The sequence below is a fragment of the Rhododendron vialii genome, chromosome 12a (genome assembly GCF_030253575.1).
Source record: "Rhododendron vialii isolate Sample 1 chromosome 12a, ASM3025357v1".
NCBI classification, from domain to species: domain Eukaryota; kingdom Viridiplantae; phylum Streptophyta; class Magnoliopsida; order Ericales; family Ericaceae; genus Rhododendron; species Rhododendron vialii.
Genome location: NC_080568.1, coordinates 31,242,603 through 31,267,181, shown reverse-complemented (window position 1 = coordinate 31,267,181; position 24,579 = coordinate 31,242,603). Strand labels below are relative to the sequence as shown.

General features: G+C 37.8%; 3 protein-coding genes across 6 annotated transcripts; all 3 read right to left on the bottom strand.

The window, feature by feature from the left end:
- Window positions 1-191: 191 nt before the first annotated feature.
- On the bottom strand, window positions 192-12,057 carry LOC131312042 (ribulose bisphosphate carboxylase/oxygenase activase, chloroplastic). Of its 3 annotated transcripts, XM_058339744.1 has the most exons (12): window positions 11,644-12,055; window positions 10,989-11,079; window positions 9,504-9,571; window positions 8,760-8,873; window positions 8,331-8,392; window positions 6,943-6,997; window positions 6,509-6,710; window positions 5,709-5,815; window positions 5,123-5,178; window positions 3,533-3,625; window positions 2,757-2,907; window positions 192-620 (listed from the first exon to the last, which is right to left on the bottom strand). In XM_058339744.1, the coding sequence occupies exons 1-11, from the start codon at window positions 11,987-11,989 to the stop codon at window positions 2,800-2,802; spliced, it is 1,302 nt and encodes a 433-aa protein (XP_058195727.1). In that variant the 5' UTR covers window positions 11,990-12,055; the 3' UTR covers window positions 192-620; window positions 2,757-2,799. The 3 variants fall into 3 exon arrangements, with proteins under 3 accessions (XP_058195727.1, XP_058195729.1, XP_058195726.1); XM_058339746.1 differs by lacking the exon at window positions 192-620 and having other exon boundaries at window positions 2,550-2,907; window positions 5,136-5,178; window positions 11,644-12,057; XM_058339743.1 differs by lacking the exon at window positions 192-620 and having other exon boundaries at window positions 2,550-2,907.
- A 1,072-nt stretch (window positions 12,058-13,129) lies between these two features.
- On the bottom strand, window positions 13,130-14,166 carry LOC131312041 (uncharacterized). Its single transcript, XM_058339742.1, has 2 exons — window positions 13,949-14,166; window positions 13,130-13,513 (listed from the first exon to the last, which is right to left on the bottom strand). The coding sequence occupies exons 1-2, from the start codon at window positions 13,999-14,001 to the stop codon at window positions 13,249-13,251; spliced, it is 318 nt and encodes a 105-aa protein (XP_058195725.1). The 5' UTR covers window positions 14,002-14,166; the 3' UTR covers window positions 13,130-13,248.
- A 2,832-nt stretch (window positions 14,167-16,998) lies between these two features.
- LOC131312039 (ACT domain-containing protein ACR11) lies at window positions 16,999-22,365 on the bottom strand. 2 transcript variants are annotated; one of them, XM_058339741.1, is made up of 10 exons: window positions 21,864-22,365; window positions 20,706-20,763; window positions 20,473-20,598; window positions 20,175-20,269; window positions 19,512-19,596; window positions 19,345-19,404; window positions 18,357-18,412; window positions 18,083-18,188; window positions 17,907-17,975; window positions 16,999-17,357 (listed from the first exon to the last, which is right to left on the bottom strand). In XM_058339741.1, exons 1-10 carry the CDS (start codon window positions 22,019-22,021, stop codon window positions 17,295-17,297), a joined length of 876 nt encoding a protein of 291 aa, XP_058195724.1. In that variant the 5' UTR covers window positions 22,022-22,365; the 3' UTR covers window positions 16,999-17,294. The 2 variants fall into 2 exon arrangements, with proteins under 2 accessions (XP_058195724.1, XP_058195723.1); XM_058339740.1 differs by having other exon boundaries at window positions 20,473-20,601; window positions 20,712-20,763; window positions 21,864-22,329.
- Window positions 22,366-24,579: the final 2,214 nt, after the last annotated feature.

Genomic DNA, 24,579 nt, shown 5'->3' with positions numbered 1-24,579 from the left:
TGTGAAATGAAATTGCCCTTGTTCAAAATCAAAATCAAAATTGGGTTCCTGTATCATCACTCTTTCTAAATAGTATATCATAGGCATAGATGATAAAATTCATGTACGAAAGACTTTTAAAGCTACCATTCATAGTCTTGAATGACTGCTTTCCAATGGGTACATGATAGGTTTGGACACTATCAGTCGGGTGGTGGCAAATCTTTATCATAGGAGTTGGAAGTTTGGAACTGATACTGTCAACTTCAACAATTATCAAGTATATGTCTACTATTGATAATAACAGAATTGAAAGGCATATATCACGACTAGGGTCTTAAATCACGATATTGGGAAACGTAACGGTATCGGTGATATAGCCATGTACTGGACCATATAGGCCGATACACAAGCAAATAACAGTATTTAAAACCCTGATCATGACTGTTTTCCTTCTTATGTTTTCAGGCCCTATGAAACTGTCGACAGACTTGCAACTTTTTGCAGTTGGCCCAGACTAGAAATACTGCATCCTCGAAATACATCGTTTGGGATGATGGGATACGTAACCACCAAATTGTAAAGCAAAACATTGTTGGATGTCACATCAAAGCCATGAGCTTGTATGAAGTTAGTGATACCTAACAAAACAATATTGAAGGACAGTGGAATTAATGAAGGAGAAATATTTAACACAAGCCGCCCAAGTAAAACAAGAAAAGTTACAAGATTTTGAGGTCCATGTTATGCCGTAAAACGATAGTCTTTGTCATGAGATTTCTGATTATGCCGTCATGCCGTGACCATTATGGTTTTCCATTATGATATCTTGTATAAGAAAAGCTTTGAAATTTTGTGACATCTACGATGTTATATGACTCAGTTACATTTACGAGCCATTGTGGCGTAGTTACGAAAGGGAATATTGTGTGTTATACCAGGCTGTATAATGTAAATCATCGCAATGGGAGGACAAACCAGGAAGCCCTCTTTACACAGCTAAAAGCCTAATGAAAGGGGAATCCTCAAACCAAGAAAGAACCTCCAAACAAGTCATAATCACAATGAACTGTCGCTGTTAAATCAGATCAACAAGAACCACACCAGTTGGTCTCAATTTTAACACACCGGCTGCGAATAAAATAATCAAATATGACAAACTCATACATTTCCTAATCAAATTGCCAGCAATAAGACCTTACTTACGTGGGGACTCGGGTCGGGGCACAGCATAACTAAGAGAGCCATTCCATTTAGGGCGAGACAAAATGGGCGGGCTCGAGCGGTCTTTATAATTAGTGCACGAGCGGTCTTTATAATTAGTGCTTGTATCCAAATTTTTGTAGTTAAGCTTTGATCCCTCATATAGTAACTAATAATCTCCGGAGTTGTGCAATCAACAGGAGAAAAGCAAACAATTCAAATTTCAAAAGCATGCCATGTGTGAAGAACTGTCATAATTACATCATAGTCCACTTCTAAAGTTCCCCTCTCTAGACAACTTTTGCTTAAAAGGACAGTGTTGATAGGTCACATCACATTTCAGAATGCATTAGACTTATTTGACAACTGGTTGACGTAAATCATCTAGCATTGCTAAGTCTATCTACAGGGTATCCATGAAATTTAGGTAGAGTTGATGGTTCATGCTTTTAGAGTACGTTTAATGCAATTTGATACACAAGAAATTTTGGTATGCCTTCATCAAAGCTTCTTTTTAGCTGACATGAGGAAATAGAACTAAGTTCAAAAACAAATCTATGTTTGTTCATTTACTACGCGGAAATTTCATTCCCACTAATCCATCTAGTTTGGGCAAATGTCACTATTATTATAGGGAGGATATATAGCTTCATCTCATGTATTTTTGAACATCAACAAAAGCACAGTCCTAGTTTAAATTGTTCATAATCAATCTGAGTCACCTTTTGCACTCTTTAAGTTGAAGACACTAAGGCAAAGGCTAGAAGTATCACATCAATAGGAAGAGAGCTTTGGCCAGGAGTCCATACTATAGTAACTTATAATGCAATAAGGACATCTACAGTTTCCATACAGGCGCAAGGACATTGGGCTCCTTTTTTCCAAAAATACCCTATGAAAGTGTCTAAAACCCTAAACCTTATGAAAGTGCCTAAAACCCTAAATCCTATAATAGAAAAGTGCACCCTAAACCCCTATGACAGTGCCTAAACCCTAGGGTACCCTACGCTAGGTTACCCTACCCTACCTTAGGGTGCCCTACCCTATAATAGAAAATGCATCCTAAAATCCTATGAAAGTGCCTAAACCCTAGAATACCCTACCCTACTCTAAGGTAAGGTACCGTAGGGTGCGACCCAAACCTAATCAGAGCGAGAGAGACAGAGACGAGGCCAATCTCATTTAAAAACTTACCGTTTTATAGTAGGAGCGGTTCGGTCCATTAAAGGATCTAAGCCCGCATTAACTGTTAAGGCTGATGGATCCAAAGCCTGATAAAAGAATAGCCCAGACTAGAAGGCTCAATAAGCCTACACTTTGGACTCTAGCCCAATTATCTCCAATGGAAATCGGGAAGGTTTCACACATGGGAAATTATCACATGAATATTACGTGAAAGTTCTCTCTAACAACTATACATGGTTGCTCAACACATGACCAGACCAATATAACTCAGTATGCCAATTACAAAAAAGAAAAGAGCAAGTGTCATCCCTCCAAATTAGTTATTGTTTATGACACCAATTGTACAGGGATCATATACCAAAATATTTACTCAGCAGATAGCAACATACCAATTTATAGTAGATGTCAATGCAGTGGTGTCACAGGTAATTGCTAGCCATCAATGTTTTTCATGTACTCCTTTGAAAGTTTAGTCTCCATTATCAGCTTTTGTTCTCTGAGAAGGGAATAGCCTGATTCAAGTAAAGCTTCCATTGTTTGCTGTTCACCAAATGCAACAGCCAAATCCAACGTGATTATGGAAGCACGTATTTCAACTAGTTAATCAGAAAATAAAGAAAAGGCACCAACATACTCTTTAAAAGTGATAACTAAGTACATTTGCTCCCAAATCCAGCAGAAAGAGGTATTTAAGCGTAGAAAGTTGATAGTATATTCCATAGTACAGTTGTATCTATGCATACAATTTCTCTAAAGGGTCACTACCTTTTTTCAATGTTTGTTTCTCATTATCCATACTCCTATAAGTATCTATGGGTTTGCAACAGCGGTATCTGATCCATTTCTTCCAGAAATTGCACCAAATTAATTATATTGATTTTGTGACAGAAGGTGTGATGTCAAATTTGCATGTAAGAAAAGAAAGTTTCTTTTGGGGAAAAAAACAAGATACTGAGAAGCTGATATGGAAAAGTTAGTCATTTCAAATGCAAGTTTGCTAATGATAAGAGGTAGAATTATCAACTTCAATAGACAATGGTCTAAGTTTGATAATGATATGAGGTAGAATAATCAACTTTCATAGGCAATGGTATATGGTCGACAGTACATACAACAGATGCTTTGTAGAGAAAGCTATCAGGGTTTAATAGGCAAGAGATCTTACTTTTGGGGGCACATATACCGGAAGCTTTTCGTCCTTTCTTCGATTGAGAAGTTTATTTCCAAGATTTTCAACACCTCCAATATCGTCGATCCACTACAAACAAGAAGAAGTTCAACAAACACAATTTACTACTACACCATCGAGTAAGGACCATATGGAAAGAATCATGTTTCGGAGTGAAAACAAAGAAAGTAAGAAACCAAGTAATCATAGCAGAAATTATACAATGACCAAAAAATATTGCCTGTTAGCTCAAGATAAGGCATGCAGATTAGAAATTCCTTTAAACAGACATGTAACGATTACATAAGTATGCATGTGTGAAACTACTTTTTTAACTGTCACTAATTATGCATGGACTTGATGGCCGGGCAACCTGTTTGCAGGTTCAGCTATAAGTTCAACCAGCTGGACCATAAACTATTCTCAAAAGATATGCAAACTGACAGAATCTACACCTTTGTTTGGAAACAGGTAACAGTGTGTTCGAAACATGTGTGAAAGATTGAGTCCCACATTCGATAAATAGAAAAATGCATTTGGATGGCTCACCACTTACAAGGCTTAGCCTTTTAAGTGGATATGGGTCATTCAATATATATAGAGTCCATGTGATATGGTGTGGACTCTGTGGATACTCTCCAAAGGATTGGACCAACGTGCATATGGAAAAACCTTAGGCGGACCAGACTCCCAACAAGTGGTATCTGACAATCTATGGGGGGGCTCTCCTGGAAGCCCAACAAGTGGTAACTGACAATCTATGGGGGGGCTCTCCTGGAAGCATAGGTAATCGTGGGCTTGCACGGAGACTCTCGGAGGAGCGGTGAAAATCCATTGTAACTCTTGATGGAGCAAGAAAAATAGTGCATGCAGAAGGTGTCCGGCTGCAAGGTGGCTCTCGTGGAGTATGGTGGCTGTTGATGGAGTGGGTGCGGTAAATAAGCCGGGGTTCGGACACGGTGTTGGAGAATGATAATAGATCAAGAATTGAGGGGGAGTCAAATGGAACAAATCGAGGGGGAGTTAGGCCCAATGCAAGGTTGAGACATGAGGGGGAGATTGATAGGAACATGTATGAAAGATTGAGTCTCACATCCAATAAATAGAAAAAGGGTTGGACCTTAACATACGGTTGGATGGCTCACAACTAACAAGGCTTAGCCTTTTAAGCGGATAGGGGTCATTCATTGTATATTGGGTCCATGTGATGTGATGTGGACTACATGAATACTCCCCAATTGATTGGGGCCATTGGGCCAACGCGCACATGGAAAAACCTCAGGCGGATCAGACTCCCAAAACATGGTTTATTAGCAAAGATAAATAATGGTTCCTTCCCGATGTACGTAATTAACTCTCGCAGATAATAAACTGGAACAGAGATCACTAGAAAGTTCTGAAATCCAAAAAGCCTGACAAGTCTAGATTATCTGATGCAATGAGAGAGAGGTAAATCAATAAGGTGAAAACAATGAACATCCAAGGCTGTCATAAGTGAAGCCATATGCAATGAGAGAGAGGTAAATCAATAAGGTGAAAACAATGAACATCCAAGGCTGTCATAAGTGAAGCCATAATGATGGGTACCTTAGAGATTGACCTGTCATATGTTCGGGACCTAAGAGCTCCATAAAAATCCAAGGCTGCCCAATAGAGAAAACAATGAAATAAGAAAAAAGGTTATTGCCTCCATATCATACGTAGAAACATACACCGTGAGACAAGAACCACTCTTTACATTGGAGATACTAAACATGTTCTGCCACACGACTGAAGCATATTTTAGGTTCAAGTAAAATAAACATGAATAATATAGTTGAGAGGGACAATTGAGTTGGATGGAGTACGATTATATCTTTCATATGGCAGATTATGCAACTTGCAGCACAAAACATGATTGTCCCAATATGAAGCAAAATCACCATAATGACAGGCAAACTTGTTTTGCAGAAACGACAATATCCACGAAATTTTAATGAATTTGATCGCAATTGTACTGGAAAGTAACCTATATGGAACTTGTGACGCGTTTATTTGTGTAAAGGGGGCCTGGCATCCTCCCATTTCGAGGAATCAAAAAGTACCTCGGACAGTGCCACAATTAAAATCACCATAAAAATCATCAAAAGTCATAATACAACCATCACTTATCAAAAAATATAACCTAACATACCTTGATTTGGAAATGTGTTCACTACGCTTTCCACCTCATCCCTTGATATGCCATCTCTCTCATATGTTCTGTGGACAATATTTATGATGTCTTCGTGTGTAGGCTGCCTATTTGACAATAAAAAGACTAATAATGTTGTCAAAGCATCACAAGATTGCATCTTGCATTAACAGCACAGGTCCATTCTAACCAAGGATGCTAGAATGGATAAAGACCCAACCATCCCCATTCTGAAAATTTCCTGCTCTCAATCTCTTGTTTGGCACTAAACCTGAAAAGTGGACTTACCTTGTGGCTGTAGATTTGGAAGTAGGAATTAAGCCAACAATTGTCAAGTCAAATGACTTGACAGGTCAAGAATTTGGAAGCTAAAGTGGGCCACAGATCATGTACTTGGAACGGACATAAAGTTCAGTTGCTTCAAGTCGGCCCATTAACCTTGATGTTGGAGGTTCCTACAGTAGCCCCTTCGTGTAACTAAACCCAGAAGGTAAGGTCAATACCTAATCTAACCTCCCATACCCATTAATACAGACATCGTGGGTTCAAGGAGTTGCCACTTTGTGCAAATAATCTTAGAAGGTTAGGTATACACACCCAATCTACCCCTCCCGAATAAGGACTAAACTGGCATACTTTCGACTTAATACCCATACATATATAGGTAGATATATGAACATAATGACACTGAAGTTTTATCAACAAGTTTCCAAGTTACAACAGCCTATTGTTAGTAAAAACAAGTACAACAATCATTATAATAACATGCAACAAGAAAGTTTAAAAGCCACTCAACCTACCAGTAAAATTTTTCCATTCGACCGTCACGAATCAAGGGAGCATAAATAGTTGAAAAATCATTCCCTGTGACAATGATAGGGATTCTGCTTGTAACATCTGATTCCCTCCAGTCTTGACCGATACTAACTCTTGTTGGATTATCACACAAATTCATCAGCGTCCCAACAACAATCTGATTGTTGACTGTCATTTGAGTATTTCCTAGATAAAAAACAGAAGAATGTCTTGGAAAGAGAAAAGAACAAAGTAATCATGATTAGAATGCTATTCAATAAATTCCACCATGAAGATTACTATCAAAAGGTAATAGTGTTCATAGTGCCGCCAAGCTGATAGGGAGACTGCAAATTGAAATACAGTTTACTACAGTTTTTAGGAGCTCAGATTTCGCAGTAAAGTAAGCTGAAGGAGTCAAAGTTAAACTACAGCTCACCAAATCTTCCAAGGCCAGCATCAATATCATTGATCATTAAACAACTCATCTTCCCCTGTATAAGTCAAGGAAAAACAAAAACAAAAAGCTCTATTGATAACTAAAAGAAGGCGAACAAGGACGAATGCGAAACACCCATCAGCATGTTGACATGAATATAAGGAGGTTCTACTAATGGCAGTTTCGAAGTAAAGCATTACTGTTTTCAACCATACTTTCAAGTTCCACCACTTCCATCTATTCTTTGTAGTTTGCCCTGCCTAAAGAATATTACAAGACAAAAGAAAAATGCATTGCCCTAATTTTATCTATGCTGTAGTAAGTCCTCAGAATTTACTTCTTCAGGTAAGGTAGCTTCAAGCATGAAATAAAGCTTCAGAAGTTCCTCACAATTTCTAAAAAATTACTATGTTGAACGGACGGATTGCATGCAGATATTGACCCCTGGGCATCCCCTAATTCTAATGATAAAATTAGGATCAAGACTCCGAATAAGAAATAAAACTTTTACTAGCCCATCATAGACCACACATATAAGACAGAGAAGTAATTTAGCCCATAACTTAACCCATGACAAAACGCTACATCCATTGAGCATCAAATATAAGAGTTCTGTTTTGCCCCAGCTCATAAAGCCTAATGAACTACACATAAAGTTCATATCGGCAGCAAATGACTACAAGAAACATAGAGTGGAGACTCAATTTGACCAGACACATTACAAGTCATAGTCTAATTGTGCTTCACACACTTTTCTTGTTTACATGCTCTGCATCATAGTTCAGGTTTTGTTTTTCCTGTTGTGGGAAAAGTCCATCGTTTATTGTTTCCTTCTCCATCGCAGTTTCTATAGAAAACCTGAAACGAGAAAATTAACGGCGCAGGGAGTGTTTGACCTAACCCTTGGTACCTGAAGCCAATTGAGAAAATGTTCCTAAAAATACAGTTCTCGACATCCAAATATATGTTGGGCCTTAAGAACTCCATCTACTCTAACCCAACTTCAGGAAAAAGACATCTTAAGGGAAAGTAGCTTCCCCTAAGCCCAATTACACTTACCATAGGAGGCAGTTGGGATTTTCTTCTCTACACCATATACATGTCACAATCTTGATTATTCCAAGTCATTTGGCATCCTACAATCTATTGTGGTGTCATAGAACTTAACTAATCAATCATCCATTCTGCTGAATTCAATGTATGCCCAAGAGACAAGAAAAACAGAAAGAAGAGTTAGATTCATTTAGAGGTCAAATTTTAGATTCATTTAGAGGTCAAATTAGATAAAAGAAAAGACAAATATGGCAATGAATCAAATAGACAACAGCATAAAATTTGTCAACCAATGACATACATATATCGATATTGAAAGTAGTAGAGCTTCTAACTTTGTTTTGAACAACTTGCGAAGCAGTTCTGTACCGGTCACGTATCAATTTTCCTGGTTCTCCTGTTCAAGGAAAAATGCAAGGGAATTACAATTTAGTTAGAAGCATACATGTTCACTTTTGAACCAGTTACACAACTTGTTATATTCTTATTCCTGTCTTCCCAATCACTGCCTTTTTTTCGGTTAGTATCCCATAAGTAACTTCAGTAGTATACAGGCACCAGAATTACCTAATAAACCATTCGGCCAATGTAGGAGAAGTAAAATTACATAGGAGATTGCATGCGAGATGTGAAAATAGGTGATTTTCGGGCCTATCGAAGTACTAAAATTGATATTTGCCAACACAGAAACCCAAAAAGAAAGAAAGAAAGATCAACAATCAGTTGATTTTCACCACCACTGTCCCTTGTAGAGGCCAGCTTACCGGCTCTTTCTGATTCCAATTCTCCAGCAGACATAATAACTGGTTCAACTCCCATGGCCTGGAAAATAAGTTCGGTTTGAAAGGATTTGCCTTGTCCTTTTCCTCCCCAAATGCCTGCACAGATGTACCCCAGTCAAAATAGCTTTCATTTCAAGAATTATGTCCACCGAGATACAACCATTTGATCACATACTAATCTCATATTACAGGGACTACCCCCTTCAAGTTATCCAGGTCAACATGAGACAAGAATGGCTTATGTAGGTTGAAATATGTATCACGTAGACATGCCAGAAAAGCACACTCGTAAGTGTGATGATAGAAGGGTTTCCTGCTTTTCAAGTAGAAAGACATACATATCCACCTGATTGAATGCACATCTTATCTCATCTGGTAATAGTGACGTAATACTGTCATCGAATGTATAAGATCACCAGACACAAAGCATTCCTTTTTCTAATGTTAAGTGCAATGATGAATGAGTAAGGAAATCAATATACGACTATTTGACTGCATAAGTCCAAAATTTGCTCGTCTCAAAATTAAGCTCTGGCTGCAAAATTAAGCTCTGGCTGACCACAGAAAACTAAAAAAGGAGTAAAGAAGCTGAAGGTACATTCATAAAGAGAAAGGTACAGAAAGTGTATAAGAATTACTGCCCGTGTCCGTTAACTATCTTATCTATAGTACAAACTACAAACTCTCACGGGGGTAAATATCAAAAAAACCATCATGCATACTTACCTAGAATCAGAGGAATTTTAGTATTGAGAAGATGAGAAATGTAGTTCTTCACAATGTGGCAAACTGCAGTCACAGCGAACAATGTGCAAAATGTTATCAACGTAATAACAATTTCTGACATTGAGAAGATTAGCAATTCAGCACCTCACATATCCCATAAACATCAACCACAAGTCAGATCTTGTAAACAAGAATGCCATAATTAAGAAGAGCATGCAGCTAACTGTTTTGATTATCTTTGATTCGCTAATAATCTTTATTTCACATTCAGGTGATAAGAGGAGGCAAATGAAACATGGTAGCAGGAGATACAAAAGGGACCTACGAAGCAGAAGAAAGCCAACCCACCTTGGTATACCCATTAGCATACATCACTAGCCCTCTATTAGAAGAAAAGGCATAGCAAGTGAATTTAAAATGACATTTTCCCAATGATATCTAAGATAAAAGTTTCACATCAGACAAAGCAACAACTCTGTCACAGTCATTCCAAATGAAATCATCTGATCCATCAACATGCATGAGTGTGATCTTTCCACTGTATGATTACTGAACTTACCCACTTTATCCTGTAAAAAGTAGAAGAAGAATGAGTTAACAGATGGGAAAATAACGAAAGTCTATATGCTCAACAAAAGGAAGTTAGACAATACTAATAAGGTATTTCTCAAAGTTCTTTGATTATCGATATGCAGTCTTCCTAGTTATGCGAGCAACATGAACTTGATTCAAAGAGTGGAGAAAACAAACTGACGAGCAGAACAAGAATGCACCAAGATCATAGACACCAATGTGATGCAAGACTCCATTCCCCTTTGGAAATGATCATTCCCTGTTGTTTAGCCTAAATTCCGAAATCAAAATTTGAAGCCGTTGTACATTTCTAAAAAGGTTGTGTAAGTAAAACACTTTTAGGTCATACGCTTTTTCAGCTCATAAGGGCTGCGTTTTTTAGGCTGGGGTTGGACAAAACTGAGAAACAGCAAAAGCTATAATTTCATAATTCTGGAAGGAAGACAGCACCAACTCTAAAGTTTTCAGTAATTTGACATAATAGCTCACAACCTTATTCATATATTCTAGGGCTTCTCATTTCTTCTTATAAAGAATCATTAGTGTATTCTACTAGAATTTCTGAATCTAAAATATGGATCTGTTCATCAGTGGATTTACTTCTTGTGACCAAAGTGTTTGTAAGTCTCTGACTGGTCATGAAGGGTTTCTGTGTCAATGTTTTCAAATTTCCAACTGTCAGCGAGAGAATAGTCCTATATGATAACCCTAGCCTTCTTAGAATCCAAGTCACAAATGAAAGAAATACAGTTTACAATTTTTTCAATAAATTGAGTTGTGCAAAATACTATCACACAACATAACAGTAAAATATTCATAAAGGTAGATTGAAGCACATATGCCACATTGTAAACCCAATAGCAATAAAATAAGAAATTAGCCAAGACAATCACGATCAATACTGAGAAAAAGCTTACCATGAAAACGGGAGCAATGTAGTAATCCCCTTGAAGGTACTCAAACGACCTGGTCACTTTCTGCCGGTAATCAAAGACAATATCCGCTGCATTATCACATGCAATATGATTAAAGCTCAATGATTCAATCAGCACGTATGGGTTTCTCAGCTATGGAAAAACAAAACGAATCAATCCATGCGAACAATGAAGGACGAAAGAAGCACCTAGCCAGCAGAAAGACATGCGTGATTGGACACCATATCAACACACAACACTCATGAAGCCTTCTTCCAATGTTCTCTCTGTTACCGGAACCACAGTCGAGAATACCAAATGCACACATACGTACGCACAAGTGTGTATATACATATATGAAAATTTGCCCAAAGCCGGGGACTTAGAGTTTGCTCCCAAACCTCTTAGGTGCTGTCAACTTTTAAGAATCCAGTTCAATTGGGTTTGGTCCTAGCATTAAATGGGTGGGTCTCCAACTTTTGAACGGTGTGACTGGTCTACATTAGTCGAGGTGCGCGTAAGCAGGCTCGACGTCTCCAAGATCAAACAAAAATATGTATCTTTGGGCCGACGCCTCACAACATTCCCCAACCTTCTTCTGGTGCATTTTCCAAGGAACCAAACTGATTAAAGTCGAAGGAAGAAACACTCACAGTCTCTGCCGAGGAAATTGCCGGCGAAGAGGTCATCGATGACGCCAGCCCTAGCACCAACGGCGATGTTCATGTTGTCCGCCTCCTTACCCAGCCTGTAAAGGTAATCTTCTCCCTCCGAGTCCTTCGCCTCCCACGACGACTGCTCCGAGAGCCTCTTCTTCGGTTTACTCGACTCTTTCTCGTCGCTTTTGTTTTCGTTTTCGTGAGAACTCGGAACCGAACGTACGGAGAGTTGTTTGGGAATTGGTGGTTTGAGCTGTGAAGGAGGAGAGAGAAAAGGGAAGGAGGAGAGAGAAGAGGAAATGAGGCGTGGGTTGTTGAAGTTGCTGAAGAAGAGCGCCATTGATTTTGGCGTTGGTCTTAAAATTTAGTGACGATAAAGATACAGAGGAAGAAGTTAGAAGAATTTGGCGCCACATAATATCAAGCGGGAACCATAACGGACCCTACCTTACAGTGAGGGGTGAACTCGGATCAGTTCGGTTCGGTTCGATTTAATTTTAATTTGGGATGATTTTTTCCAAAACCGGTTCGAACCGTGACTTTTCAAGACCAACCCCGACCAATCGTAGAATGAGACTTGATGGTTCGGTTTGATCATTTGCGGGTCTTTTTTTTTAAGGATTTGTTTGGTACCTAAGGAAAATAGGAGTAAACGAAAGGATGAATTTTCCTTTCTTTTTTTTTAAAAATTTCGAGAGGAAAAGGAAAAGAAAATAATCAAACAAAGAGTTCTTTTATTTTCTTTTCTTTTCCCTGGGTACCAAAACAGGGTGTAAGTTTATTTTGACGATCGTTAGTATAATTTACATTTTAGATTTTGTTGATCGAATAAAAGTATAAAAATGTTTATACTCCATAATACAGTTATCTTTTAAAAAGTCTCTTTTTCTATACCGGATCAAATGTATTTGATCAAAATAAAACCGTAGCGATTACTGTTGATCGATACATTATCAACAAGATATCCCAAAGTCGTTCAAAAGAAAACATGATATCCCAAAAAGAGCACATAAATAGGAAAATTGGACGATTCAGTTCTTTTTTAGGGATTGGAGAGGAGTCGTTTTTATCGAGATCATTCATTTAATGATCTAGTCAATTAATTCTTTATACAAAATCAGTATTTTCCAACTCCTTGCAATTATGAATGAGGATTTTCAAGTGAGATTGAAACCCGTCACATTTAAACTTTGATGCGTATATCATATCATTCATGAAAAAATCTAAGTTCATCGGACATGGACAAGTACTAGTATTTGGTAAAGTCATGGGTGAAAGCCGCGAAACCGATAACAGAGACCAACAAACATACATGATCGTTTCGATGGATTAAAAATTTTGCTCTATCTAAGCAATCTATATATTGAGACCTCCATAATTCATAGTACTTCAGTTATTAAAATATGTATGCAGTGTCTCATTTAACATAATATGGGGCATCGTCACGTGATCATTAGTTCCTTTAAAATATTGGCACAACTTTACGAAAACATCACAATGATATTCTTCTTTTCAGAAATTACTTTAGGAGATTACATCCACATAAAATGTCCAAGCCCAAGTAATCGAACATATTATTAGGAATACAACATAAGGTTATCAAATGAAGTCCTCATTGTTGGTAAACCAATTAACCCTAGAATCCTTTCCTGCTCCAACCGGAACATCTTCAATGACTTTCTCTTGGCCTTTAGGGTAGAAAATCCCAGTTCGATGATCGGGAACCCACCAGCAGTCACCGTCAACACGGCCCTGATCTCCGGCCACAGTATTGCTCTTGTTCTTCACTTCCTCCCCGTTCATTTTGGTTGCAGTACTATCACTGCATGAGCCCTTCTTGTGGTAGGCTTTTCGCAGCATTGGCCTGTAATTATTTTCGAAAAGAGGATAAAAATGTGTAAACTTGGTTTAATATGTTAGAGAAACGAAAAATATGACGTGCTTTTATAATTAGAATGGTAGTTCTTTATATAAACAAAACCTGTCTACAAAACTTTCATACAAAAAGGATTACGTTAATTTTTTTTCCCTCTTCATGAAACGGAGATATGAATCATGTGACTTTTATACAATATAATACAACTATCTAAATTATATAAAATTAGGTATAAAAGCTCACAATCGCGCTAAGATTGACTATCAACTACTCCGTAATAGCTTCATAAAAGGGATAAACAAGTAAAACAACAAACTCCATTCAAGAGACGAAATAATCGATTTTTTCAGATATAATAAATTTATCATCCTACGGGCTCCCTAAACTAAACCAAGAAGAAAATTGCCAAAGGAAAAACCTTACTTGATGTACATGGAGTTCATGTTCTGTGCTCCTCTACCAAATGTTGTTGCCATCTCTCTCTCTCTCTCTCTCTCTCTCTCTCTCTCAAATGACCATTGTTAGAGACTCACATTTCCCTCTTTTAAATATACCTAGCTAAGGTAAAGAGATTTTTGGTTTCCCAAGAAAAGGGTGATAAAGTTGGGGAGTTGCATCACTGGTTCTTCGACTTTTAGCTGACAAATATATAAATACAAATACTCCAACTGAAATTATTGTTGGAAAAGCCGGGCCACCCCACTGCGGAGTGGGTGTCGAGCGGCATCCGGCAGTTTATTTCGGCACAGACGGCTCGAATTGAATCTAAGCGCATATAATTCTGAATCATTCATTACTCGGTTAAGATCCGAGTCGTTAATTATCGAAATAAACTGCCGAATTGGCCGCTCAGCACCGCTTCATCTTCCAATCCTTTCAGTAACGGGTAGAATTGACTGAATCAAGTATTACAAGGTATTATAGTAATCTCAGGGAAGTCTCTCCCTTATTTTATGATTCAGGGTGCACACTTTGTTTTTTGGTTACGATTATGAAGTATAGAAATTATATGAAGAGGCACGAATGTCAAAATTGGCATACAAATCGGGACGAATAAGTGTAGGTTTCAAAAGTAATTTTGCGACGTAACGTCCTTGTTATTTTGCTTCCAGTGAAGAAGAAAAACAGGGTTTTGTACTCACTTTTCAAAGCTGAATTTAGAGTTATGTATATTTCCCCCCTTTTTTAATGGTTTTGTTCACAACTTTACATGGATTGAAGCTAGCTGCACAATAACCTTATCGCCTTCCCATAGCCAGTGGACCCCCCAATTTGTCCCACAATAGCGCCAGTTTTCGCTAACCAAAAAATTCGCGTTTGTTGATTTTACGTCAAATTTTTATTCGTCTCGACGAGAGGAATCGAAAAAGTTTAAAAAAAAAAAGAGAAGAATTTTACACAAGTATTTGGGAAATATCCAAGAAAAAGACCAAAAAATCAAATTTTTAGGTTTTTCTTGGATATTTTAAAAAACACCTGCGTAAAATTTACAATTTTTTACTTTTCTGATTTTTCTCGTTAAGATGAACCAATAATTTATAATAATTTGGTGCAAAACGAAAAACGCCAAAAAAAAATAAATTGAATAAGAACAAAATAAAAAAAAACTGGTTAGCAGAAATGCCCCTGAATTTGGTGGCGAACCTACTACCTACACAAGTACATAGTTTCAAAGGACCCGGTTTGAAGCCTCAAGTTGCATCTAGATTGGTCATTCTGACTTTCAATGGTTGATAATTTATATCTAAAAACACTCTCCCCGATGATAGCCTTACCATAAATCTGAACCATTAAAAGTCATTAATATTTCATGACAGGTAATCACACTTTAAAACAGAGCATCGAAGCAACCTTTTCTCTCGTGGCATTATTGCAACCCTTCGATTGGTTGAATTCATTACATGGCACTCGAGAGCGTTGAAGCAATTTCTTAAATGTAACCTCGAGGGATTTCGCCAAGCGGTCTTGGCTTGAGACTCGGGAGTTTGCTGTATCTTAATGTATCATTGCCAGCAACTTTTGGTCCATCTTACCCTCACGTGCAAGCGCTTGAAAAAAATACGACGTGCGCGTAAACTATACTGAACGCCCTGTGTTAAAAAACACTTTTTTTTTTTAAATGTAAATCGTGGTGCTATCGTCAACTCAATGAGGGCCTATTGTGGGGTTGCCATAAAGTCAGGCATTAATGATTCTATACTCGCAAAATGCACAAAAGGGTGACACTAGAAGCTCCATACGCACCCTTATCCGCTGACATTGAAAGCACACTAAAGTTTCCTGCAATTTGCAAGTAGGTCCCTCGTCAATCACTTCAGCAACCAACACCCTCCCTCGCATATGGTTTAGCGGTTCCGCTTTCTTTTTAAATTTTTTTTTTTAAAAGAAGATAATTTCAAGCTCAAATATAATAAAAATAAAGAATAATTTTTATTTTTTTTTTGCATTGTTTAAAAGATCTCAATGAGATCTATCAAACAAGATCCATATTGGTGGAAAAATTATTTACGTAAATACATTATTTTTGAACTTGAAATTACCTTTCTTTTCTAAAAGTTTTTTTTTTTTTAAAAACCGGAAAGGAATAATCTATCTTATATTTTGCTGAATTTGTTTTGCACTTGCTTCAATACACAAATTCAAATCTACGAGTAAATTTGAGTAAAAGTTTTGTGAATGGTATAATTGTAAACTTGAAAGGAAAGAAATGCTAGCATTTACGTAGAAATTTGAGTCCCCTAAATTTGAATAAAATTCAGTGTCATTTAGGGGTCGAGTCGAGGACTAGAATGAGATTTAGGTGATTTTTACCTAGATTTGGTTGGTAGGGACTGAAGATGCTAACATATATGTAGTAGGGGTGAAAATCGATCGGTTCGGTTTTTGGGGTGTTCAGGACGGAACCGATCGGTTCGGGGTAATGTAGCCGGAAATCGATCCCGATCAAAAAAAACAATGGACCAAAATCGGTTCAGGTGGTTTGGTCCGATCGTTTTTTTATAGGTTTTCGGTCTAACGTTAAGATTGAAATGAACGGGTGAGATTTGTTTTTCTTTTGGATTTAAGATGGACGGCTTTGATTAATCAATCCAAATCATTCTGGAGAAATTTCCAGATAACCGAGACCGGACCGAAAATTGATCGGTTCGATTGATCGATTCGGTTCGGTCCAAACCGAAGCTGACCAAACCCACCCTTACCCCGACTGAAAACCGAACCGTAGTTCGGTTTTTTTTTTGGGTCCGTCGATTTTCTTTCACCCCTAATATGCAGACAGGGCAGATATAGGTAGAGACCAAGGATCACATGTCCTCCTGGATTGGCAATTCCTTCACTTATTGCCCTAGCAATTTATAGCCCTAGCGATTCGTTAAGGCGTAGTAGTAGCCCTGCAGACCCTCATCAATTCAAGAGGAAAACGTTTCAAGAAACTCACCCCTTACAGCTGCACTTAATTAGAGAAATCTGATCCAGAAACCAAAGTGCAGGTATGGTTTGTGCATGAGAAATATGATAACAGCTTCTCTTTCCCCTTACAAAACACCTAGAAGTGGTATAAACGGTTATCATTTTACAACATTGGGTACAGTACAAATGGCTTATACAATGTCAGAGCTGCCAAGGCATTGATGCCTCTCTCATCTCTTCTGTTCACCCATGCTTCATTAGACAAAGTTACAACGACAATCCGGCATGGGTTAAGGGCGGCATTGCCAGAATCCACTATTACCTACATAGCGATCTGGTGTGGTCATCCAACTCAAAGATCTCAAAAACTTGACTCTTCGGTTGTTGGGCGCCTCAAGGAATATCGCAAACTATTAGCAAGAACCTGCCAGTATTGACAAAGTTAAGCATCGCAGCTTGCAAATAAACAGACAACACGTACATGAGCCCCTTTTTATTTTGTAGTCTTAGCCTTATTATATTTTTGAGATTGATCTCGAACACAAAATCAAGTCTAGATTAAATCCACGATAAACATAAACAAATACAATGCTGAAACTAAATCAAGTATCAGTCGAAATGAAATATGGCAATTTATCCTTTTGTTCACGAGTCCAAGCTAGGTATATTCGAGCTAGTTCGATGACTAAATGAGCCTCAAAGTTTGGCTCGAGCTCATGCTATTCACAAATTACTCGGTTGATTTACACCACTAGTTTTTGCGAAGTGAGCCCAAGTTGAGCCGTAAAGACAAATGATTTGCTCACATCTACCCGGAATCGTTACTTATCTTTTGTGAAAAGAAAATTTTCCATCAAAATTACGTTGGAATTGATAAAGCTGGGCAGGGTGGACCAGGTCTATTAAAATCATTCATAAGGCTATGCTAGTTCGCTTGAGAGACCTTCATAATACCACCTATATCCAGTTTTACCTGTTGAAGGGGCTTGATGATGGCTTTACCCCGGTAGCTGACATGGAACTTTGCCTTGGCCAATAAACCCTAGGCACGAAAATCAAAATACAAGTGAAATAGTCAATCTAATATCCAACATCACTACTACTAAACTAATAAATATGAGCAGAATGCAGAAGCCACTTGGCTGTTACCTCAGTGTCAAATTCCCCTGATTCCACGGCAATGTTTATGTCGGTAATCATCTTTACGAGATCCACCAGTAATCCAGGGCGGTCTGCCGCTTCCACATACAGTAAGCTGCAAAGTACACGAAATGCACATTTCCAGACTCATTCATTTGTTCAATGAAACAAAGATAAATAGCAGGGCAGTTTAAAGTACACTTCAAGCATCCAGAGTTAATTAAGCAAGGCGCTTAATTTTGCTACCGAAGGCCATCATACTGAGAAAAAAAGTGTGCATTACCTCCGATTAGGGCCATCATCATAAACATTGACTCGGGTTGCTATGTCCACGTCAACCTAAGGTAATCCAACACAAAAAAAAAAATGTAAAAGAAGGAAACACTACAGAAAAGTGAAATGCTCACAACACCATATTCAAATGAGGAATATTTGCATCATGATTCATGAGTGAACAATGTACATCATTGCAGTCAATGTTCCTCCGTATGCGGGACTTGGAACACACCAATTTTTTTACACGTCGTGGGAAACACAGTGCATTTATAACAGGTACTAATTTGGGTGCATTGTTGCCCCACTAGTATGTTTTGGAAAAAACAGATAAATACACGAAATGCATCTAGTTTACACAGAATGATCCCACCACAAAAGTTCAAATTTCATACCTTTGAATTTATGAATCAGATTCACATTTTGAAGTCCAGTGAAAAGTTGGTAAAAGGATTATTGGAGAAAAGTCTCTAAGATTTTCCATTTTGATACTATTAAAGTGAAGGAGCTTATGAAACCTTTCCTTCATCATTCTTACAGGAAAACTAATGAGCCACCAAAACTACGAATGGACCATGCTCTTCTTCTGCAACTTAATCGTAGTGTTCAAAAAGGTTCTATGGTACAAATAAGCTATAACTATAAAATATGAAGAAATAAAAATAACCATGCTCTTCTCATGTAACTAAATAGTAGTGTTCACAAAGGTTCTACACTTCTACAGTACACGTAAATAATACTCCCTCCATCCCAAATTCTTTGTCCGGTCTGCAAAACGGAGTGTTAAAAATAATGCAATTTTTTCAAGAAAAAATTCAAACTTTTTTCACAAATTAAAAATATTCATTGATATCTAGTAAGTTGTTGAAAAACTTTTGATTTTTTCTTGCAAAAATTGTATTATTTTTAACACTCCGTTTTGCGGACCGGACAAAGAATTTGGGACGGAGGGAGTATATACACAAATGATGAAGGAATCCGATAAAGCCGAGGAGGACCGTTTGAGGTGGCGGCTCAATTCCGAAGGCTGCTCCCATTGCTAACTGGGAGCTTGACTCCTGGACCAAAAATGGAATACAGTAAGAAATCAGTAAAGAGAGGTAAATCCAGCAGCACGTGTCCAATCGGACAGAATTAAGCAAAGAATCATGAAACTCAGGAATACCGGATGATACTCAAGAAGATTGTTTATAATTGTCAAACGAATTGCCTCAAGCAATTCCGGATCATCAACTTTTCTACCAGTGTCACTGCATAATACACACCACGAAAGCAACCGGAATCACTCCACAGCATTAGTTCCAAACCCCAATCCAGATTCTAGTAAAGCACATTCCAACTAAGAATTGATTATAGCATCGAGATACTAGTAGCCTCTTTGTTTTTTGTTTTTTTGTTTCTTTGATCTTCTAGTAGCCTCTTTGTTGCTGGAATTTTTTTATTGATGAACATGTATTAACTTCGTTATGTGGTTTTACACATGATGAAACAGAAATCTAATCATGCGTCCAAGTCCACTAAAATCCTCCGAGCAATAAATGAAGGCACCTTTGTTCTTTCTATTAGGAGTGAAGGGATATAATCTCATGGGATAAGTCATCACAACGGACTAGTACGAAGGATCTAATAATACAAACCTCTGGTATTGTATATCTCCTATCTTGTGAGATATAATATCTGGTGAACACTAACTCCTGACTGCCAAAGTTCAACCAAATTCAGGGTATATGGTCCTCTTGGATTTATAGTCCAACATGACACTCAAATCCGGACAAACAAACAGGGCCAAGGACTCAACTAGTACCATGTAAGACCATGATAGACTTACACTCTAGTGATGGCGAATTTGTTGTGCTTTCCAGAAGAATCAAGATAGACATTTGCCTTGACAACGTTCAGCCCGAGGTTCTTAAGTGCATTCATCTGCAACCCATTTACAGACAGCAAGCAAAAACGTGAAAGGTATGTTATAGCAGATAAACAACAGAAGCAGCAGATAAACAACAGAAGCAGTAGCTAAACAAACACGATAGAGCAGCTTGAATAAGCAGAAGGAAAAAAAGAAAAAGAAAAGAGAATTGCATAAACAATAAGTACTACTTAAACAAGAAAGCAAATGGTCTTACAGTGTCAAGAAGCGCTCCAAGGCGATTGCCGAAGGTTATCTCCACCACAGTCGCATTAGGATCTGAATCTTGGTCGATTATAACTTTGGGTGTTGGAATTGAGTCAGTCTCCCGATAACTTCCATCCTGCTTATTGTACGACATTCCAAACAAACCAACGAAAAGAGATAAAGCAATAAGAAAATGAAATAGTGGATAAAAATGTTAATCAATCACGTGGTTTTGCTTGATACCTCCACAGCTGTGGCAGCTGATGCTCTTGGAACGAGTGTGATTACTGAAGATGACAATCTGACCAAAAGCATTTAAAATAATGAAATAAGACTTCTACAAAACAATCTTGATGATTGCGAATGGATAAGTATGAATGTGGTACGTGGTTTTTCATGCATTTGATTTTTTTTATCAACAAACTCAACTTATGAGCTACACTCCAAGTGTTCATAAGCGACCCATTGCACCAAATAGGCTATACTACTACCCATAGATGAACATTCTAGTCAAGAGAAATTTACTTACCAAAATTGTGTAGATTATCCACACCAACATGATAAAGAAAAGGAGAAACACTAGTACATCATCAAACTCAAGTAAACATAATCAATTAAAAACAGACAACAATTAGCAAAAATACAACTGGCAAGGGTTCAAAATTTACTATACTGATAATTTAAACGAAAAGGCCCCCAAATGAATAAAAACAGATAAAAGCCATGGGCAAGCCAAACAACATAAAAGGAGTGGGAAAATCCAAATCCTGTGATACAATAATACTTTAAGTTACTAAGAGCATTTCCACCCATTACTCAATTTTTTTACCAAAATTTGAGTAAACTTTAGAGTAAAAGCTTCATTAGATACAGAGCACTCCAATGCGCAAAGTTAAATCCAAGCATAAATTTGAGTAAAAGCTTCATTAATGGCATAGTTGTAAATATGAGAGAGAGAAAATAGCCTCCAAAAATTGAGTAAAGGTTTAAGTCTCCCGGCCGATGGCAAAAAAATCAAGTCTCCCTTCATTTGGTGAAAATTTTGAGTGAAAACTCAATTTGATATGGGTTTCAGAGCTGGAGTGGGATTTTTGGGGTTTTACTCAGATTTTCATTCTGAGGTTAAAACTGAGTAAGGGCCGAAGATGGTCTAACAGCTAACTGAGAACAAATTTGTCCAAAAGACCCTATTCGCAGGTCCCTATACAGTGTTTGCAGATCCCATTTGGTTAGTCAATCATATGGAGGACATTCTCCATCTACTTTGTCAGTGAAAAAAATTCAGACTCCAGCTAATTGGGCAAATTTACCAAATTGGTATACAGACATAACCACACCATGAGAGAGAGAGAGAGAGAGAGAGAGAGAGAGAGAGAGAGAGAGAGAGAGAGAAATGTGTACCTTCCCTTGTGAGAAATACCGAAACGGCGAACTGAATCGAACCCATAAAAGGCTCCAACGACGCCTACTCTAGAGAAAGAGAAGGGTTGCTTCTCAACTCCTCTCAAATTAGTGTAAAGCCCAAATGAAGTACTCCCAGAAGCCATAGTCACAGCCATTACCAAACCCACAATTAAAACAACAAATTTGGTTTAAAAAAAAACACAAGAAAATCTTGATTCAACTGGGTTGGTGTGGACTGCCAGTGCTAGAAGAAGAAGTCGAAGAACACGAATTTCAAGAACTGGGTCTGTGAATGGATATTGTTGGGGCTAGAATGGAAGACCCGTTTGGCTTTTAGAGTAGTAGCTGTAGATGTTGTTGGTTTTCTAGCAATTTCCGCCATTTTTCATGAGAAAGCGTGTGATACATGTCTTTATCTGTGAGTATATATACGTATCAATATACTCCACCTACAATGTCTAGCCTACTTAAGTATATAAGAAACAGATAATGGTAAGCCGCATATGCGTGAGAGAAGCCGAGAGGGCATTAACCACCGCATCAAGTACGCGTGGCGATAATCGATCTCTCACCATCTATGTGGAAAAGGTGAAAAAGTGTTATTAGATTATGTAGGGGCTGAAATATCCGTCGTTCGAAAGGTACAGAGGGTTCTTTCGTACTCAGAACCAATAAGGCGGGATCCTCAGTTCGTCTGTAACATCACTACACGTCGTGAGAAGGCACTCTACCGTTCCGCCGAGCATGTGCCGACCCTCAAAGGCTCTCTCAAGCGTATTTCCTTCCTGGTATGTTTTACCGCATGATTGCTTAGTAAGACCTTAGCACGTTCAGTGGTATAAAGCTTTCGTTCAAAAGGTACATTATCATTCGAAAAAATATCTTAGGAATAGTGCCTGTGCATATTTCCTTCCGGGTATGTTCCACCGCATGATTTCTCAGTAAAACCTTAGCACGCTCAGTGGTATAAAGCTTTCATTCAGAAGGTACATTATCATTCAAAAAAATATCTAAGGAATAGTGCCTGCAAATGGAAATCAAATGGTCATCTAGAAGTTTTCTACTTATGATCGATTCTAGAAGCTTTCATTATCTACTTGTCTAAAATGACATCATTTACTTGTTTAACACACAAAGCCTGGCCTATAAATAAGGTGTGATATCACAAGGTAAATGCTCTAATCTCTCTCATTCCTACAAACGTCATTAAAAGCATATTTTTTTCTACCTCTTGGGCTCTTACTAACTTGCTCGTCGGAGCGTTTTCCGAAGGTACACCCCCTTTGATTTTCAGGTACCCACCCTTTGGTTTTCAGGTACCCAGTTAACCGTTCTATCCTTTCACCGTACAACAGTAAGAAGGAAGAGGTTCAAAGATTTTTTTCAGCCCCACGTGTTACACGCTCGTTGGCACTGTATACAGGTTGTAGAGCTTTCTTTGCGTCTGGTCCTCAGAAATCAATCCAACCGAATTTGTAGTGTTATCTGATCTTTCCATCGAACGAACCCGTACCTCATCTTCTCCCACTCGAAAAATGCGGGCAAATGGGCTATCCACTCGGGGGCAGTAACAGCGACGCGTCTGGTTAGAATAATGCCTATGGCTTCACTTTCTTTTGCTACCTTTTCACTTTGTTTGGTTCCATTTCTCTATCCCAAACCACTCACACATTTCTTTCCTTTGTAACTTTTACATGTTGGGATAGGTACATGATTCGTTAACTCCATTCGAATTCAACGTGAAGTTAAAGAATTTGGGTCGATTAGTTTTCAACATTAACACAAATATGATACGACCAAATAATACAAAAATTAAGGCTCTGTTTGGAATTCGCCAAAAAAAAAAAAGGAAAATATAAGAGAGAGAAAATGTAAAGAAAGTGAATTCTTTTCTCTTGTTTGGTTGTAGAAAGAAAATGAAAAGAAACTATGCGAAAAATGGAAGGAAAACGAAATTCTTTAACTGTGTAAACTATTCGCGCGAATAGTTTATTTATTCCCTAAGCGAATCTGGACTGTCCATTACAACAATTGACGGTTTTGCACAACTATTGTGTGTAGCATTTTTGTTCCTAATAATTGTGTGGTGGGTTTTCTCTCAAATTTTCCTCAACCATTTCCCTTTCCAGAGCCTTCTTTCCTTATTTTATTTTCCATTTCCTTCAAATAAGAACCGATCAATCATTAAGGAAATTTCCTTATTTTCCTTCCTTTTCCCCCATTTTCTCTAGATTCCAAACAGAGCCTAAACTGAGACTAATACATATTGAACATGTATGGTACCATAACTCGAGATTGACAATAGTAATCATATTAATTTCTTCTTATAGATTGTTAACCCGAATTACATACGATTAATCTGAATGTGACAGGAACCTAATTTTCGACCCAATGCCAAAAGAGATCAGTAAGGTTTGTGTTATTTTATTAAATTTTTGCTCTTTAAAATATATACAGTCATAAAGTAACGAATACATTCTCTCTTTGATTATGATGGTATCATGGTACCAAAAAAAATAAAATCCACTTGTTATTCATTGAACAAGTTGTTGATACCTGACATTGTTGAGTCTAATCTTGTTCACTAGTGTTGCATGTCAACATCATACAAGTAGCATTATGCTATTTATAATTTTCTGCACATATTTCGGAAGAATATTACTGTGAGTGGGCTAATTGTGTCACCCCAAATTCGAAACAGTATCAAATACGT

Coding starts and splice junctions, on each gene's coding strand:
- LOC131312042 (XM_058339744.1), bottom strand. CDS start 11,989: ATGGCGCTCTTCTTCAGCAACTTCAACAACCCACGCCTCATTTCCTCT. Junction 8,393..8,759: donor ATTGGAATCAGAAAGAGCCG/GTAAGCTGGCCT, acceptor TTCCTTGAACAG/GAGAACCAGGAAAATTGATA. Junction 5,816..6,508: donor CGAATGGAAAAATTTTACTG/GTAGGTTGAGTG, acceptor ATTGTCAAATAG/GCAGCCTACACACGAAGACA.
- LOC131312039 (XM_058339741.1), bottom strand. CDS start 22,021: ATGGCTGTGACTATGGCTTCTGGGAGTACTTCATTTGGGCTTTACACT. Junction 20,599..20,705: donor CAGCTGCCACAGCTGTGGAG/GTATCAAGCAAA, acceptor TACAATAAGCAG/GATGGAAGTTATCGGGAGAC. Junction 19,405..19,511: donor ATCTTCTTGAGTATCATCCG/GTATTCCTGAGT, acceptor TTTTTGGTCCAG/GAGTCAAGCTCCCAGTTAGC.
- LOC131312041 (XM_058339742.1), bottom strand. CDS start 14,001: ATGGCAACAACATTTGGTAGAGGAGCACAGAACATGAACTCCATGTAC. Junction 13,514..13,948: donor ATGAACTCCATGTACATCAA/GTAAGGTTTTTC, acceptor AAATAATTACAG/GCCAATGCTGCGAAAAGCCT.